At 38.7% G+C, this 20,016-nt stretch overlaps 2 protein-coding genes across 3 annotated transcripts; both read right to left on the reverse strand.

The window, feature by feature from the left end:
* Nucleotides 1–1,190: 1,190 nt before the first annotated feature.
* yod1 (YOD1 deubiquitinase) lies at nt 1,191–5,515 on the reverse strand. The gene is made up of 3 exons (XM_083892900.1): nt 5,481–5,515; nt 3,258–3,470; nt 1,191–3,048 (listed from the first exon to the last, which is right to left on the reverse strand). The coding sequence occupies exons 2-3, from the start codon at nt 3,463–3,465 to the stop codon at nt 2,351–2,353; spliced, it is 906 nt and encodes a 301-aa protein (XP_083749026.1). The 5' UTR covers nt 3,466–3,470; nt 5,481–5,515; the 3' UTR covers nt 1,191–2,350.
* A 1,847-nt stretch (nt 5,516–7,362) lies between these two features.
* Nucleotides 7,363–19,187, reverse strand: pfkfb2b (6-phosphofructo-2-kinase/fructose-2,6-biphosphatase 2b). 2 transcript variants are annotated; one of them, XM_083892264.1, is made up of 16 exons: nt 19,054–19,187; nt 18,501–18,641; nt 17,856–17,981; nt 17,481–17,577; nt 15,698–15,764; nt 15,152–15,226; nt 14,656–14,712; nt 14,359–14,483; nt 14,016–14,223; nt 13,446–13,592; nt 13,052–13,156; nt 12,772–12,901; nt 12,614–12,676; nt 12,465–12,529; nt 10,001–10,168; nt 7,363–8,433 (listed from the first exon to the last, which is right to left on the reverse strand). In XM_083892264.1, exons 2-16 carry the CDS (start codon nt 18,625–18,627, stop codon nt 8,368–8,370), a joined length of 1,626 nt encoding a protein of 541 aa, XP_083748390.1. In that variant the 5' UTR covers nt 18,628–18,641; nt 19,054–19,187; the 3' UTR covers nt 7,363–8,367. The 2 variants fall into 2 exon arrangements, with proteins under 2 accessions (XP_083748390.1, XP_083748389.1); XM_083892263.1 differs by having other exon boundaries at nt 7,363–10,168.
* Nucleotides 19,188–20,016: the final 829 nt, after the last annotated feature.

Here is a 20,016-nt window from a genome sequence, read left to right on the forward strand (position 1 = left end):
TTTTTCTCAAAATTTGGACAAGATACTAACCTATGCATTTTTTGTCAAATTTTGGACGACATGCTATAGTATGAATTTTTAGTCAAATTTTGGACGACATACTTTGGTATTACTTTTTTGTCAAATTATGGACGACATACTAACCAATGACTTTTTTGTCAAATCTTGGACAACATACTATTGTTTGACTTTTTTGTCAAATTTTGGACGACATACTAACCAATTACTTTTTTGTCAAATTTTGGACAACATACTATAGTATGACTTTTTCTCAAATTTTGGAGGACATACTATAGTATGACTTTTTTCTCAAATTTTGGACAACATACTATAGTATGACTTTTTTCTCAAAATTTGGACAAGATACTAACCTATGCATTTTTTGTCAAATTTTGGACGACATGCTATAGTATGAATTTTTAGTCAAATTTTGGACGACATACTTTGGTATTACTTTTTTGTCAAATTTTGGACGACATACTAACCAATGAGTTTTTTGTCAAAACTTGGACAACAAACTATTGTTTGACTTTTTTGTCAAATTTTGGACGACATACTTACCAAATACTTTTTTGTCAAACTTTGGACGACATACTATAGTATGACTTTTTTGTCAAATTTTGCCGACATACTATAGTATGACTTTTTTGGTTCAATATGAGTTATAAATACACATTAGTACCAAACGTTGCGTTGTTTTAATAAATAGCATACATTTCATGTGATTGCCTGCCGTTAGGTTTCTGTATTCATTTGAAAATGACTGTTGACTGTCTTCATGCGAGTTGTTCAAACACAATCATATGGAGAAAAAATAATTTTCATCCAACTGTCTCACTAAAAATATGAAACAAAAAATTGCCATGCAAATTAAAATTGTTGATACAAAATGACAGATATCCAATACAATTGGCTATGACCTTTAATTGTGACACAACACTGAAAAAAAATCAAGTAAATCCAGTTGTTCTGTAGTGCTTTGTATGCAACATTCACTGATATTGAGCTTCAAGAGTCATGAGAACTTTAATTACAAAAGACCACAAAGCCATTTTTCACTTGTATGCAAGCTGAGTGATTCAGTGTTACTAGTGAAATAAAAGAAACCCCTCCCACAAAATAACAGAGTAAGGAGAACAATCATAATGAGTAATTCGACATTTTGGCTATGCTTTTACTTTAATCCCAACACCTCGTCTAAAATCTGAACCAGAAAAATCATTTGTATATTAAAAAAAAAAAAAAAAAAAAGTCTCAAATTCAGTTCTCCATCGTCAAACTCACATCCTGAAAATTGCTGACCTGGTTCTGGAGAATTAAATTTGAGTTTCAAGGAAAAACAACACAATCAGAGAACTATCTCCTCAAATTTCTCACCCGAAACTTTCACAAATAAGTTGGGGGGAAAAAACAACACTCCTTAAAAACTCTCGTACCAATGAAGAAATTCAAAGTGATATTTTTTTTTTCCATGCGTTGTTTTTAGCACCGTCATATAAATATTACTTGAAATTTTTTGTTCAGTTTGAAATGAGCACAAAATACAACTTTAAATAAATGGGGAAAAAAGACCCATGTATGTAATTTTGGATTACAGTTTATAATATAATATTGTATTTCACATTGCATAACCTCAGTCTCACTGGCCACTGCATGGACATTTTCAAGGTGAGGTTTAAAATAGAAGATATGAAATAGAGATGACTCCATCTTAGCGGGAACACAGTCCAACTGTGCTAAACACTTCAGACATCTCAGGTTTATCAAATAATCTGTTTGGAAGGGAAATAATAATAATAATAATAATAATAATAATAATAATAATAATAAACATGCTTTGTGATCAAGATGTATAACAGTCAAACATGGTGTTCTTCAATTAAGACAATGGTGAGTAGGGACACATCAAAGTACAAATAATTATCAGAGGGTGTTTTAAAGTCTTTGCAGAGCCAGATTGTGGGGTTTAATGGGTACAATCCAACCATTGAGTAAAATCTCAGAATCAAACAAATCCTGTGAATTGTTTGCATATTTTGATGAAACATTGAAACAAATTGTGGCATCCACCCCTAAACTAATGTGTAATGGTCTAATGACATCAGAGCACAGCAGAAGCATTTCTGACTTTGAGAACTGACTCCAGTTAAAAAGTAATACTGAACAGGTTAGAGGCTGAACACAGTGTCTGCAGATTCTCCATAGATGTCGCTGGACAATATGAGGTAGAGGATCACACAAGCAGACAGACATACAGACTGACACAGTTGCCAGACATGGGGCACATGTTTGGTGGTGGTTCTATTTGTGAAGGGGAAATAAAGGATAAAAAAACAAAAAAAAAACACGTTCATACTTCCCCAAAATTAGTGTGACCTGTCTCCTTGGCATGCTCTCTAGCTTCCTTTTGTCCCACCAGGCCCATCTGACACACCATGCAGCGCAATGCAAAGCGGTTTACGTCCGTGAACTGCCGCTTGCGGCGAGCCTCGTCTGCCAGCTCGAGGGCCTGGGCCAGAATGACGTCGTCTGTCGTTGAGAAGATAGTCTGGGGCGGAACATCAGAGTCGGGGATTTCTTTCTGCAGAGGATCATAGTGGATACCGTCGTAGATGAGGAGCACACGTTTGTGGTAGCCAGCATCCTCTCCAAATCGATCCACTCTGACTGTCTGAGTGTCCACCACACAGATCTCACACTGGTAAAACTTGGACAAGATGGACACCTCGATGGCTCCGCCCCAGGTGTCGTCACGCTTTATCCAGGAGCAGTACTCCTCGTTGGTCTTTCCCAGCACGGCTTCACAATAAGCTGTGGGGTCACTGGACACAATCTGGCCAATGAGGCTCCGCATCTCAGGAGCGCAGGCAGGGTCATATACGCCACCTTCCACCACATAATAAACACTGGTGAAGAGGCAGGAGTTGTCAGCTGGGACCACACGACGTGCCAGCATAGGTGAGGCTTCCAGGAGCAGTGGTTTCTTCACAGTAGGATGATCCTGAGGCTTTGGTTTGTTTTTCTCTTCCTCAACAATGAGTGTGTCTCCTGTGGAGAATGACACATCAGTGGAGACCAAATAGAGAGGGTTAATGTTATCCTGTTCATTTGAATCATATACACATAAGAAATGTCTGGGGTAAATTCAACAGCAGCTTTAAAATTCAAGTACATTTAACTTCAAACATGTAATTCAAGTAATAAGAAAAGGATTAATGATGTGAACTTGGTCCACATTATCCATTTTGACAGCATACCTGATTTGATTGGGTAATCCTTGAGGTGAGCATCTCCGTTTCGAAGATCAAGGCTGGATGGTGGGTATCCAACCATAATTTTCTGCACATCACAGGGGATACCAGTCAGCTCCTCCACCTTACTCTTCAGCTCTTGGACACAGGACTGGTGAGTCAGACCCTGCATTATGTGGCTCCCATTTTTGGTCTTACAGCGAAGCCTCAACATCCTACCTGCAAGACAAAGCTTCATATGACTATTGACTATAGACTAAGGACAATTAAAAGGAGTGAAAGGCCTGGTTCCCACTGGATGTGTCGTACGTGTGTTTTGCGGCTGTGTTTTCATCTCAGCACCCATGTTAACAGATGAGTGTTCATGTGAGTCACGGGTCTATTTTTGAGCCCAGGCGTCTTGCCTGTATTTCATACATAACATGCACAGTTCTTAACACAAATAGACAGAGAAAAGATCTGTTGATAATGACACTGACATTCTAACAGCATGATTACACAAACCTGACACCTCTGAGTGCAGGTTTTGTTGGCTAAATCTGGAGTAGATATAGCTATGGTGATGCAGTAACTTGGGCTGAACGATTAAAGTGAGTGCAATTTGATTTGCAATACACATTTCTTTACTGTTTAGGTGAACTGTTTAGCATAACAATAACTGTCTGTGGGCAAGATAACTCTAAAAGTCGTGGACAGATTTGGCTGAAATTTTCAGGACAAGTCCGCAATGGACCCAAAACAAGTGAGTAGACGCTATAATTATTTTTATCGCTATTTTGTGCGGTGCTGAGCTGTGCTGGCGGAGGTCTGCGCTCTCCCGAGTGCTTCTAGTTAAAAATGGAAAACAATTCAAATGCAGCATTTGAGACTTGCCCAGTGTGTTGCTTCAAATTGAAGCATGTTTAACTGTCAGAACTACTAGTAATGTAACATCACAGATGCCAACTGTCAACAAACACTCAACAAGAAAAAAACAGACAGAAGAGCAGCTGAGGAATGAGAAGGAGAAAAAGACCTGGATAATCGTGAGATGGCTCAGGTTTGCAAAGCAAAGAGAAAAAGGAGGCGGTGATGCCAAAGTTGTCTCTATTAATTCAAATGGGAAACAATTTGCAAGAAAATAAACCAATAGATATAAAATGATGTAGAAGTTCATAATGCTGTGTAGGGCTGCAATGAATGTTCAATTAATGGATTACGTCAACTATTTTGATAATCAATTCATTGGTTGGAGTGTTTTTTTGTTTTTTTTTCAATAATTAAAACACGTTTTCAGATTGTTCTGCTTCTTAAATGGAAATCGTTTCTGGTTTCTTTGTTCCATATATTAAAGATATCATTTAAACTCAATACTTTTTGGTTTGTGGATAAAAAAAGACATTTGAGAACATCATCATTTCCAGCTTTAAGAAACACTGACCTACATGTTCTGACAATTTATGGAGCAAACGAGTACTCTTAAGAGACAGTTTAAAAGATTACGAAAATAATCGATACCTGCAGCATAACGAGTCGGACATTTAACCGACCAACTATGGGAGGAGTCAACGACAGTGTGTATGCTAATTTTACATTCAAACTAATATTGGTTATGCCTAAATGTTGACAGCTAAATAATTGCACATGGTTAAAGGTGTACAACTATATTGCTCGTGGTTAAGCTGCTTAATTATGTCGCGATGAGCTTCATTAGCTACAGGCTAACTGTACTTGGCAGTGCGTCCGTACGTTAAACGTCCTTCTTTGTGCTGACCGTTACATTACAGCACTGCATTGTAAACAGAGCAAGTACAACACTTAACGTACTGACGGGGAGAGTCAGCAGAATAAAACACATGACAGTGACATTTTCTTTGTTCTGGTAGTTAACTCCGCAGTGACACGCACTGATAGCAGGCTACGATTGAACCTTCACAGAGTTACATGGAGCCACTTAGCATTTAACTCAACATATAGAAAACAGTGTCACTGGCACGTCCTGTGGAAAAGTATGAAAGAAAATACATCAGCCCATAAATTCAGACACAAATGAACAAAGCTAACGACTTTGTTGTATATCATCTGCTAGCTTTAGCATGCTAGCTCAACCTTTAACTTGTGATTAATTGTTCTTTTTCAGGCGATTCTCGTTCGTATCGATAATGTCCACAGTTTGTCCGGTGACAAACCTACAAGCCAACTAGGACACGGTGTATTATAACAACAGGTTAAGTTGTTTTTCTTTCTTACCTTCTGCTCACTGCAGCCTGCCTCAAACAATAAACACTACTGAGAGACCGCTGACGTGCGGAGCGTCACTTACGTCATGACGTCAGCACTGTTGTGCCGTAAACTCCATAGTAGGAATTTTTTAACTTTACGTCTAATCCATCCATTTTCTACAATCTCCAAATCAATTTCGAACTGTAATTTCTTTGTTTTTCTCCTGGACCATTGTATTTTTTACGTACTAAACGTTGATGCAAACGGACGAAGAAAATTGGCACACAAATCAGAAGTGGCGAAATTTTCTTTATAAAATAAGGGAAATACTCAATAAAATGACTCAGTAGCGCCACCAAAAGGTGAAACCCGGTAACACAAGGCCGGAATAAGTGGCACCAAATTCCTCAAAACTTGGTGTAAACATGTCACAGGCCAAGGTGAACAAAAATCTCCATCAGGACCATGGCCTCAACTCAACGGCCATTTTGAATTTTGCGTCCTTTTAGGCGATGTGCACGTAAATGAATGTACTCGTGAACACGTGAAATGCGTCATTTGGACTTGACACATAAAACAAAGAAAAGTTATCAAAATATCTTGCATGGTCACTGCAGGCATAGGATTTTTGCTGAATTTAGACCATTCGCCACGAAACAGGAAGCATGCCGCAACTTCGTCATACATGGACCAATTGGCTCCAAAACATCATACCAAACACAAGACACCCGGCCAGAAAACACCAGCACATTAAAACTCAGAGTCATGAGAATAGTGCCACCTGCTGGCAGGGTGGCGGCTGTGAGAGCTCACGTAACGCTGCTTGCAGCTTTAATTTATTTTTTGCGAATCATGCATAAGTTCTTTTTCTGATTGAACACAATATCACTTTGAAGTTATATATGGGATCAAATTGAATTTACTCAAGATAATTCAGAGATCTAGAAAAAGACTGTGTTTCTTGTGTTTTATATGGAAAGTTTTATGTTCATGACTGTAAATCATTGGTTCTCAAAGTGCGGCCCGGGGGCCAATGGTGGGCCGCAGAAACATTTCTGGCGGCCCGCAATGAATTGCAGTTGATAGTTTTAATCCAGGAGGTACTAATGTTGTTAAATGTTTATTGGCCATTACCGGGTACAGACCAATAAGTGTAAACTGTAGAACTGCAATCTGGTCATTAAAATGATTACAAATGGGATTTCTTCCTGTTTTTTTTTTCCTGTTTTTTTTTCCTTTGGCAGCCCTCAGTCCAACGCTGGGTTCCTAAATTGGCCCTCAGGTATCAAAACTTTGAGAATCCCTGCTGTATATGGTCTGAAAGAAACCCTATCAATACCCAGTTTTTGTCTGTTATTCGTGGATGTTTTCTTTACTTATTCATTGGAAAATTGCGTTGTTCATGAAAGCCAAATAAAACTGCATACATGAAATGAACTGCAATACTCGAAGTAGTACCATGCTAAAAAGTACGGTATTTCTACATTTCTATTTACAGTGTTTACCAAAAGCGCTTTGATTGCATACTTTAATGCCATACGTTTCTGTCACATGTAAAACACGTACAATTTGCTTTGATTAGTTTGAAATGTGTGATATATAATATATAATATGAATAATGAAAACAGTGTAACAGGGTCAGTTATTACAGCACACTTGTTTCCTACTGCAATTTCAGATGCACCTATTTAATTATTATTTTCCTTCATGTTATAATTACACTTTAACTGATAGTTTTGAGTGATTTTCCTCTTCAGTTATAGACAAATCTATGCTATAACATATAAGGTTCAAATATATATATATATTCAATTTAAGTCAGTTTCTTTATAATGTTGAAATATTTTTTATTTAAACAGTGACAATCAAAAGAAAGCAAAAAGAAAAAAAAGTAAAAGATTTGGATACACAGAATAATTTGTCATCTTTCTTCAAAAAAAACCCTTCACTTTCATTGTCTGCTAAAAAGGCACACAGTGAGCTGCTTTCATCAAGGCAATAACTTCACATATTCATTAAAATCAAACATGTCCATTATAAAATACAATGGCTGATTTCGAGAATTGATTGAGAAAAAGATACATTTGCATGAACCAGTTTCAACAAAAGTAGCAATAAATATCCAACATGCATGTTATATTCTGGTTGCACAAAACCCCCTTTTGGCGTGAATAAGATTAACACTTGCAGCTCAATACTTAAAGTTAGCAATTAAATTAGCTTTTTGAGCAACTTGTGCTTGTGACAGGAAAGTATCCGTTTACCGACTGCTGTGTGGTGCAATGTGCTGTGCTTCTTTTTTTTTTTTTTTTGGTTAATCATACAAAAAGGCTCCCATAACAGAAGGATGAGATTCAACAATGTTTTCTATAATCTCTTTCAGATCTGTTGTGTCTTAAAAAAATTATATGAAGACAAATGGTGGCTCTAAATGGTTGGTCATTTTACATAATACAAACTAATTTGATATTTTTTTCAGTATCAACTTTATAACATGGTCTGCAATAGTAAAGCTGTATTTTAATACTACTACTACTACTACTAATAATAATGATGTATAACTTATTCCTGGCATATTCAGAGGCATACAGAGCAACTATCCTATATATTTAATTGTCAGTGAGGCTTTATATTGTTTACAACACAATGAGGATTAGTTGCCAGATTTGCAAACAGTTTTGTCAGTTGATTGATTGATTTCTTGTCGATCACATGCAGAAGAGTTTATGACACTAAAGATAAAGACTCCACTTCAAAGCCTCAACATGCAATACAAACAGGAGCTTGAGATAAACAGGAACAAAGCGGATTTTGGTTCCGTGTTGCCTCATTTCTATTGTCTGATTGATGATTGTACCCAAAATGTCTATACCAACATCGATCGCACAAAGAGGAAAGAGGCTCTCATCTTCATTCAGAAGCAGACATAGCCACTAGTTTCCTCGGGGCTGTCAAAGTCGATTCCTTCGCACATGGACTCCTTTAAGAAAAGAAAAAAAAAGTCAATGACTCTCTCAAATTAATGTCACACAGCAGCAGATGCTATTCTAGGAGACTAATAGCTTCCTCAACTGCCAATTTGAAAAATTAGGTCATTACATCAAGTGTGGTAAAACAGCCAGAAGAGTGGAGTCGATTTGTTAGCACATTCTGTCCCTGTTTGATTGGCTGCAAGTCATGATCTTGCTTCACCTTAATCAATACTGAAACAGCCTAGGATTAGTGTAATTGCACGTGTGCGCAGTTGGGTTTTTGCCATTATACAACCATTTTAAATTACTTAGCAAATACATTGATCAGAGAGTTTCATGAAGGCATGTTTACTTTCGCAGCCATTTAATGAACAACCAAAGAATCCATGTGTGAAGGTGAGTTCTTGGCAAGATGTTGAGATGAAGTAAAGTCAACAACTGCTTACACTGAGCAAAGATTATATTAGGTTAGAGGAAAAACCCATAAAAAGACACCACTGTGATAACATATATTGACGTGGGTTACCATGACATGGGTTGAATTGACGGGAAAGAAAAATAAAGCGTTGGCTGTGCAAAGTCTCCAAAATACTCACAGACATCTGCTTCCTATCCGCGGCTATAAGAGAGGTTTGGAGAAAGTGGAGAGAAAGAGATAGAAATGCGGAGGAGATGGGCTGAAGCACTATGCCCACAAGGCAAGGCCAACAAATACAACAGCACACATATGCATGTTTGAATTTGAACACTTTTTGGTAGGTTTCAAATCTGACATTGTGTATTTATTTTCCTTGAAGGTCCAGTGTGTAAGAATTAGTGACATCTAATGGAGAGACTGCAGAATGCAACAAATGGAAGGCTACACTGTTCACTCCTCCCTTTTCCAAAGCCCACCAGGGAACTCTGGATGTAAACACTTTTTACTCCTCCACTTTCTCTGCTGCGACATTTGCATGCCAAGCTTCCACCTGAAAAAGTGTCCATTTAGCAGGAACATGACAGAGCAAGATGGAGGCCTCTCTAAAGTTTAGTCCTTGCCTACTGTACATATATAAGGCTTATTCTAAGGCTACAAAAAAAACAAACAAGATGATACAAACATACAACATTCAATTTCTGACAATAAACCCTCCTAAAATTTACACAGTGGACCTTATAATATCACTTATGTGTGTCATTTAAATGTCTGTTTGTCGTTTATATTCCATCAATTAACTTTTAAGGCGACCCTCAGGGAATAAGATAGATAAACATGCTGTTCTGCGTATTCAGAACCTCTGGAGGCAGACCAGTGGTGAAGCAGAAGTCATGCAAGACAAACACCTGACAGGCATAATATCAAGAGAAACGAGCAACTACCTCAGACTCAAACACATGCCCACGAGAGAGACACAGACAGACAGAGATGAGTTCCAATGGACGTCAGGTTCAACACAAGACACTTAATCATAGAGAAGATCCAAGACTGAGGCGAGGGAATGAGGCCAGACACAGTGTTACAACCGTGGTGGGAGGTGACTGATTAGAGTTGACGGTGACTAATTTAAAGGGGGAGCCTGGAACTCTTTTACTAACTTGGCTTAGCCGTTCCTCTGGCATCAGACCTGCTGTGGTGTGGGCAAGCGGCAGCCAAGGAGGGTTACCCGCACTGTAGAGCCTGGGACGCCTGAGCTGGTCATGACTGGACAGGGGAGTGTAACTATTCCTCCGAAGCATGAGAGCAGAGTCCCATGGAATTTTAGCCTGGTAGGAGATGAATAAAACACCACAGGTGTTAAGGGTGCAACCTGACCAGACACAACCAAGCAGACCAGCTCTCCACAGAAAAAAAGGTCAAATAAAAGATTAAAAAAAATAAAACTTGAATCAACAGCTCAAATAAAGGAGCTTTTCATACATACATTATATCTGTGCATAACATTTAAATGCAGTCAGAGCGATGGTCAGCCAAGCGAGGGAACAGGAACAGCCATTGCTTCAATCGGGGGGTAGAAAATTAAATTAATGTCTCATTCATTCATTCATTCATTCACAGCTTAAGCCATATGTATATAAAAGGCACATGTCACAACAGGGATATAAGCAAGAGGCTGTCGTCGTACAGTCCGGCCTATAGTTTGTTCCTTAACCTCGCTGGAGAACGTCATCAGGAAAAGAGACAAAAACAGAGACAAAGTTCATGGGGAAAGTTATTCACGGTGTACTTAGCCTATTCTTCATAATAACGTGATGTCTATTGAAACTACAAAGCTGTTTGTAGCTGTTGCATCTTAACCCCTGTGCAAAGAAGAAAACAGAAACATCACAATATTTTATGGCGTGATACTGCATTGATTATTTCATGCACTGTTTTATTGCCCTAGTTCTATTAGGTCACACATTTCTATATTTTATTTGTTTTATTTATCTCTGGTGTACAGCATTTTATTTCAGCTGTTGTTGTTGTTAAAGTACTTCATAAATAAAGATGGATTGCATTGGATGCTCTGTGTTCATACATGGGAAATATTCCTGACAGTGGTTTGATGTTGTATTTTTCAGCCTCTGTTTGCAAATAAACAACAAACCTTAACCTTAGATTAACCTTAATTTTTATTGAGAGTTGTTTTTCGGTATATGTATCGTATCGCCAGGTTCTTGCCAACACACAGCCCTATAGTGGAAAACATGGTGAAAATATTACTGGGTTGGTTGGAATTGAAATAAATGGTTAATTTTTTTGGACAGCGGACATCTTGACGTTAATAATATCACAGGTGTCAATGATCAAATGAATGATGTCTAAGGTCCATTTATCTTCTTCAGTTTCAGGGTGCAATCTGGTTCACTGTTGCACTTTCCTGACTTACATAAACTGTTAATGTGATCAGTTACCAACACTTTATAATAAGTAAACAGTATTAGCATTAGTTAAGCATTAATAAATATTGAATTCATCATTTATGACGCATGAATACTCATTAGTATGTAGTTTATAAACGCAGTTATAAATGTTTCACTCATGTGCTGAAGTGATGACATGTACTGAGCGTGGATGCTGATTGGCTGCTTGAGTACAGCAGCTGTTTGGACACTGTTCCTCAGCTGATGGGATGAGTAAAACATTTATAACTGTGTTTATAAACTACGTTCTAATGAGTGTTCATGCGTTATGAGTGATGAATTCAATATTTATTAAAGCTCGGCTAATAGTGTGTACTTATTATAAAGTGTTACCCACCTGGGCTCTTCCCACTAAAACATGTCAACAGAGCTGCTGTTCAAAGGGCCCATTACAAATCTGAAACAAAATGGTTGTCAAATTGAGGATAGTTTCCCACTCTATGTGACTGCACTGTCATTTTTTAATTTCTCAAAATAATTAATAATAAAGTCAAGCCCGTCATCATCTGTGACTAATGAAACATTTATTTACGATAAAGGCATGAAACATGACAACACTCAAATTATGGGATGACGATGTAAACGTCATTTCCTGCAAAAAATGTATTCAGTTTGGTCTTATTACAAAACAAATGTTAATAATAATTCACAATTAATTCTTCTTTCACTGCTTTAAGGACTGGAGCCAATCCCAGCTAGTATCTTTGCTTGTCCTGCTCGTGTTCTTGATGCTTTATATATTCCTGCTGCAAGGATTTGTAAGGCACCGCTATCAACTTTCCTTTGATAAGGGATGGAATAAGCACCCATGGCAATTTAAAAGGAAGCTGTGAAGCGCCTTTCCAACGCATTTAGAGAACCAGATCAATCCTCATCACAGCTTCATTGAGTCTTTCGTTAGGAGACTGTTGGACTGCAGCCAGGGAGTTAAAGAAGCAAGGCCGCACATACAGGGGATGAAGTGTGATTGCAACTCAACTGCATTGAACTACATGACAAACCAGAGCCTGTTGGACTGTGGATTAAATGTTATTTGCTGATTCATTTCTGAATTATTTATGTGCAAGTTAAGGATTTTGCAACACAAAAAAACACTTGCGGCTGCACTTCATTTATGCAACAATATGTTTTCTCATTTGAAGTTGGAGAAACTTACAATATGCCGGTCGCGGTGCGTGTTTACAGCCTCCACATTAAGATAAAACTTTTCCACCTTACAACCTAGAAGTACAATAGAGTAAATTTCAATTCAACAAAAAGAAAAGATCTATTTAAAGTCAAGCGACATCAAAGAGGAGGACCTACCGTATGCAACGGGGGTGAGCTTGAGCACTGTGTGCAGTGGACATCTCATGTATGGCAGATCTTCTGCGAGACGAAAGACAAACCAAAACCACTCGTCAGTATATGTTTGTAACCTCGTGTGAGTGTGCAACTGTGTGCATGTCTTGTGCTTTTTCTACCTGCACTTTGGTCCAGAAAGTAAGCCAGCAAACAGCGCATCACAGCCTGGTGGCAGATAACCAACACATTGCCCTGTCTCTCCAGCTCCATGATAACAGGCTCCAGACGCTGAACAAGATCCTGGTAGGACTGTTGAGCCAGAACAGATATATTTACACGTTTAAACAATAAAAAATAAATAAAAAAACATTCATTAACGATGAACTTTGATAACTTCTTAGAGTAACAGAATCATGTGTGCAAAGCTTTAGGATCGATTGACAGAGCTTGCCAGGTTACCTCTCCTCCTGGGTAGCGATAATGGTACTTGTCCTGTTCCCTCAAAGCAAACTCTTCAGGGAATGTTTTCTTGATCAGCTCATAGGTCATCTCCTCACACACTCCCTGGAAAAGGATGAAAGACAAGATACAATAAGTTTACTGTCATATATATATGTACACATATACATTTGACTATCTACAAACATTTGACTAAAAATGACAGTTCAGGAGTAGAAACCTGACTTAAAAATATTTCTAAAAAAGACACACTTGAGTTAGCTTAGATAGAGACAAGATAAAGACACAGTACTTTGATTCTTAAATTGGCTGAAATGACTGATGGTTTTGCCTCTGCATATCTAAACCAGAGCTCCTGTGAAAGTGCAGGCGATAATTAGATTTGGGCACTGACCGCATCGATCTCATCGAGTATCTTCCACTGTTCATAAGGAACCCCCAGCTCCTCTGCCGTCTGGATGGAACTCCTCAGTTGGCTCGTCCACACTTTCAAATCGGACAGTTTGTGCTCTTCGATGAAATCTCGCAGTGCGTGGGCAAACTGGGATGTGACAGAAACCAACAGCCATGGGTAATTAAAAAGAAAATAAAAATCAGAATATAAATAATAATGGGTAGTCTAGGCCTATGGCAGCATAATTCAACGATAGTTCAGCATTCTCTTGAACCAGGCCCTAACTGAGAGGAACGTTTGAAATTGGAACTTAAATGTGGTGAGTGTCTGCCTACCAGACCCAACGTGTACATACAGTTTGTATTATCATTTCAAATGCATTATATCTCTCTACATCTGGAAGTTCTTTCAAAGTTTTTTTCAATTACATCTCTGCCTTAAGTTTAATCATCAGTGGACAGAGCCAAAAGGGGAAATGAAATGTCTTCAAGGTCATTGTTCAGATGTTGAAAGAGGCTTTTTGCGGTTCATAAAATGAGGATTAGAAAAAAAAAGAACAGTACATCATACCTGTTTCCCTCGGGGAGAGAGTTCGGAATCTCCCCCGATTCGGCCTGCGATGTTGTGGTTGCTCTCTCCGTGCCGACACACGTAGATGGAGTGAGAGTGCACGTGGATGTTCATGAGGTAGTAGACGATCTTACTCTGTATGTAGTCCTGCACCCGATTCACCAGAAAACGCCGACCCACGTTTATCACTTTGATAAAAGACATGTCCCTGCAGGTGGTAATAAACCATATAGGTGAAGTTTGCTCACTGTCACCACCTAGTGATCATTTTCTTAATTGCAAGGTACAATTCTTGAAAATGTTTGATTTAAAAAAAAAAAAGCCAAATCTGATCAGTTCTTACTTGTCATAGTCATCAGAATCTAACGGTTGATATGTGACCTTGTAGCACTCGATTCGTTTCAGAAAGTCATCCATTACTCTCTCCCTGTGTGTCTCGGGGTAGTCAGGACTGGAAACCTTCACTTCCTGTCATACGTGAGCGAAATGTGCAAGCAATGTGAGTGAGCAGAGGTTCTTACATAACGCTGCAGATAGTAGTATGAATATTAATAGATAATGAGTTGTTTGACCCAGAAGAGAAGTCAGGGGATTGGCTCCGACTTCCTGTGTGGTGGTGTGGTATAACATGAGATCATACCATAATATTAGCAGCAATGACATCTGGGTCATCACACACCGACTCCACAAAGAAAAGCTGTTAGAAAAAAGAAAATGAAACTGATGTCTACTGACTCCATGACACACTATCATACCATCATAAAAGCAGGCAACAGGCAAACTGAAAGCATTTCCTTTCTCATTCCTTTTGCTTGTGAACTTATTTTGATGCTTTCCTCTTCCTGGCACACAGCTTTATATCTGCAAACCACTGTCAGTCAGTGCAAAAGCAAAACAAAGGTAGCAGGGATGACAACGTGAGGACCCTCCAGTCAAACCACGGCTCATTAAATGTAGTTTTAAACTAGTAAATGTTGATGTTAATAAGACAACAGTTAAGCTCGAGACCAAGCGAATATTTGTACCAAATTTGAATGGATTCTCCCAAGGCGTTCCTAAGATTCAGATTTCAGAGCTTTTACACAAAGCGTCAAACACAGCAAACAATAGAGTCACTTTTTTTTTCTCGCTCTTACCTTGAATGCATTTTCCTTCACAAAGGCTAGAATGAGGTCTCGTCTTTCTCTTGTTGTGTTTGTTGCATCAAAAACCTGTTAAAAAAGATCACAAACATTTCTTCTTATACAGTATGAACAGTATATACTATAATATGTGCAGTGCACCGTGGGTGTCAACGTTTGTATGACCGTTTTAGTATTTACCAAAACACTGCAATCTATATGAACTACTTATTTTCTCACTCACTCACTCCTCCCCACTCTTAATCCCCCCCCCCACACACACATGACTTCAGAGGACAGAGGACATTGCATTGACTTACATTTATTTCCTGGAGACTTGAACCTTCACCATAATTACTACTGGCCTCATCCTGACCACAACCTTAACCTACTTCAGCCTAACTTTAAAACATGTCTTCACCTTAAAGTAGTCAATTACATTACTTGATTTTTGTCCCCATAATAAGACTGTAAACAGATGTAGGTCCCCGCAACATAAGGAATACCAGGTATACACACACACACACACAGAGGTAGAGGGACAGGCACAGAGTAACTCACTGCGATCTGACCTCCCTCCTCCGTCAGGTAAGCTTTCACATCCTGTAGTGCTACCAGAGCACACTGTCTGCAGGAGAGAAAGAGAGAAAACAGGAATAAAATCCTCATTCACTATGATCCACATTCATTTACAGTAGATTGTGGTTTCCGGTCTACATGTATGGTTCTGTTCGGCCATTAGTGTGGAATCCGGATAACCAATTTTTTTTTCTTGCTGATAAAGAGAAGAGAGGATTGATACCCCTCACATACTTTGTAAGGACACATGAGCTTAGTTTAAACAAAGATTTACTAAGCCAAATAACCGGTTAATTCATGGGTTTTTGTTACAGTTAAAGCCAAGCTGGCTGCTTCCTCCTGTCATGCTAACCAGCTGCTGTCTGCAGCTACAAACATAAACGCATCAATCTTCTCAAGTCACTCTGCCAAAAAGCTGATTTCACAGAATAGTTTATCATTCTGTGAAATTTTGGACGACATACTAAAGTATGACTTTTTTGTCACATATTGGACGACATGCTAAAGTGTGACTTTTTTTAAATAAAATTTTGGAAGACATATTAAAGTGTGACTTTTTTGTCACATTTTGGACGACATACTAAAATGTGACTTTTTTTTATAAAAATGTTGGACAACATACTAAAGTACGAGTTGGTTGTCACATTTTGGACGAAATACTGAAGTATGACTTTTTTTAATCAAATGTTGGACGACCTACTAAAGTGTGATTTTTTGTCACATTTTGGACGACATACTTGAGTGTGGGTTTTTTATAACATTTTGGACGAAATACTTAAGTATGACTTTTTTGTCACATTTTGGACAAAATACTTAAGTATGACTTGTCACAATATGACATGTCACATTTTGGACAACATACTAAAGTATGACTTTTTTAAATCAAATTTTGGACGACCTACTAAAGTGTGATTTTTTTGTCACATTTTGGACGACATACTAAAGTGTGAGATTTTTTATAAAATTTTGGACGACATACTTAAGTATGACTTTTGTGTCACATTTTGGACGACCTACTAAAGTGTGATTTTTTTTGTCACATTTTGGACGACATACTAAAGTACGACTTTTTTAAATCAAATTTTGGACGACATACTAAAGTATGACTTTTTTGTCACATTTTGGACGACCTACCAAAGTGTGATTTTTTTGTCACATTTTGGACGACATTTAAAGCATGACTTTTTATATCAAATTTTGGACGACATACTAAAGTATGACTTTTTTGTCACATTTTGGACGACATACCAAACTATTCCAGACGAACGAGACAAAAATGAAAAACAGACTCTGCAGTGAATTTATCACAGCAGCCGTTTGATCAAGGTTAGACACTGGTGTCACCTGCAGAGGGACAGCAGCAACTTGGTATGTGGGTCGGAATTTAGCGCGGTGAGGTTGTCGAAAGACTTGTCACATTTTATCATAGTGACGCAAGTGCTCTTTCAAACATGACCACCAGATAAGACAAGGAGGGAAAGTGACAGCTACTGTATATCCTTCATTCCTCTATTTGGAGTGATAGTGACAGTAGTGATTTTTAATAAAACTGCACCAGAGCACAAACTGATAAGGATTGGAGAAGCGTTATCATGCACATACACTGTTTGTGTTTCACTGTGATGCAGCAGTGAAAGCTGCAGAATACCACACTCACGTTCACACAGTACATACACCTTCACTGTGAGGCAGGCGTTATGTGAATGCCTCGTTTCACGAAGGTACAAAAGCACACGATGAGCGCCACAGTAAAAGTGCAACTTACTTCCTGATTTTCATGGCTTCTTCGTTGTCGTGGCGGAAGAAATCGTAGGATTTATAAGCTCTGACGGCCTCTCTGCGGTACACGCCCAAGTTAAACACTGCAAAATGGATAAAACACATTAACTTGGCCCCCACCTTGCTTGTTGGGGGTTACAAATACTTCAGGTCATATTTTTAGACACACATAACAACTCCTCCTCCCCTGGTTGTTATTTAGATATACTTAAACATAAAGTATTGTATTAAAACAGCTAAAAAGGAAAGAATACAGTTACTGTCGCAACAAAAGAATGAAGACAGGATCAAATCAGTTGTAATTGGAAATATGAGCAGTGAACTTAACGGGTTTTAATTTACAGAGAGGACAATACACTACCTTTGGTCGGGACTCCGATCCAGTTGAGGTACCGTGTGAGTTTCTTTGACATGTAGGTCTTCCCTCTTGCAGGCAGGCCGATCATTACAATCATGGTTGGAGAGTTAGTCATGTGGGAGGCCCACGCTGCACAGCAAACATTTAGATATTATATACATATATACAGTTTGAGACAGTACTTATTTCAAAATACATAATTTAAATGACCTTAAAGCAACACAGTAACGGCCATGTGTGAATAAAAATACATGTAGCCCTTTAGACAAGTTTGTTGGACGGGCTTGAAAGGAGCATTTTAAGAAATGAGCTGGAAAAAGTTCCCAGGAGAGAAAAGTAATTTTATTCAGACCAGTTAGGGAACGGCTTGACATTTTTATATCACAGGCTTTAATGTACGTTCCTTTCTCTTTTTTAAAAAAAAGTGAGAATCGCCCCCTTGAGTGAAGACCTTTTAACTTTAGTAAGCTGGAGCTTCAGCAACAGTGGGAGGGTGACTTATAAACAATTAGGGAATTGAATACCCAAATGAAAAACGCAAGGTCTCGCATTACAAAAAAGCACCTGTGGACGTCAAAAAAACAAACAAAAAAAGCAGTCAGTCATGAGGAAGAAACTCATTTAAATCCAGATGTGGTGTTTACTTACAGCACTTCTTCTCACTTGTCCTCTGCTCCATTTTCTTGGCTTCTGCTGAGTTTGTGGAGCCATCGTCAGTCTGAGAGTTTGACATGTTGAAATCTGTTTCAGAGTCAGTTTGAAACTCGACCTCCATCTCTTTTGTCCAAGCTGAAAGACACAAAGTGTTAGGAATGACAATACATGTACATGTTTGTGTCAAGTCTCTCCACCACATGACAGGGAACACAACTGTAAACACAACTAAAGCAAGGCTTCATTTGTTTTCAACATGTTATTATTGTTAATGTTTATGTCCGTGTTTCCATGGCAACACTGTCAGAGGATGAGGAGTAGCCTAAAGGAATGTGATTTTATTTTTTTATTTTTTTTTGAAGAGAACAATGATGGCAAGGAAATCAACTTGGCTCAAAAGATCAGTTCTAATAAAAACAAAAGGGAACAAGACGACACGACATTCTGTATTTGAGTTAAGGAGAATACTCATGCGGACACTAACGTACAAAACAAGACACGTTTTAAATAGCACCGCATTTATTTATTTATTAAATACTTTATTTACCTTATTGGTATTAGCAGCTGCTCCGCCGGACAGAGGCGTCTGTATGTCGTTAACCACCGTCGCTTTTACGGATCTTCTGTCACATTCACCGGGGAGTTTGTGTCCAGTGTAGAGGACGCAGGGGACAGTGTGTTCGGCCTGTCCTTGGCGCTTTGGCGTCTCTCCTCAGGCGGGTTGTTGGTGTCCTTCCAAGCCGGAGGTGTGCTTCTGCGTCAGCCTACCCCACCGCCTCCCCGGTTACCGTAACGTTGGTAACAGATGTGCAGCAGGATTTCTCGCAAAGGCCTTAATAGACCGCAGTGCAAGTCACCATTTGTGGAGCTGAGCCAGAAATGTTCTTGTGTTGCCACAAAAAGCTTCTCTTTAGAATGTTGTTTGTCATTCATTTGCCTTTAATGTGCATGAGGTGGAGGATCAAAGACAGCAGTGTTTTTATACGCTATAGATTTCACACCCAGAAAAGTTTTCTACAACATATTTTGAAATATTTATCTTCGCCCTTTTGATAATGAATGGAGACACAATGCACATACCTTACAGATGAGAGGCAGCTCCCATGGCAAGGTAGATGATCTCGTTTTCCTCGTTCGTCCAGTTTCTTATGTTGTGTGGCAGCTACGATGGCCCCCATCCAATGTCTACATCTGACACACACAGGAACGAGGGGGCCGATCAATGCTGCCTGCAGCTTTAATTAGTTGGAAATACTGAGTCAGCATTTACAACTTTAGTTCCAGAGAAGAAAACCATTACCCCTCTGCACACGATCAGGTGAGAACAAAGTGAAGGTAGAACACAGGCATTAAAAGACGAACACCGTCATCCATGGATGATTTTATTCACCTTTATCAAACAATTTATTTTTATAACCATAATCTCTTTGCATAGTTATATTATTTTACAATGGTCTGCAATATAAAAGGCTGATAGTGGTCAAAAGTCATGATTTACAGTCAGGTAACC

This window comes from Microchirus variegatus, assembly GCF_963457635.1.
Source record: "Microchirus variegatus genome assembly, chromosome: 7".
In the NCBI taxonomy this organism is placed as follows: Eukaryota; Metazoa; Chordata; class Actinopteri; order Pleuronectiformes; family Soleidae; genus Microchirus; species Microchirus variegatus.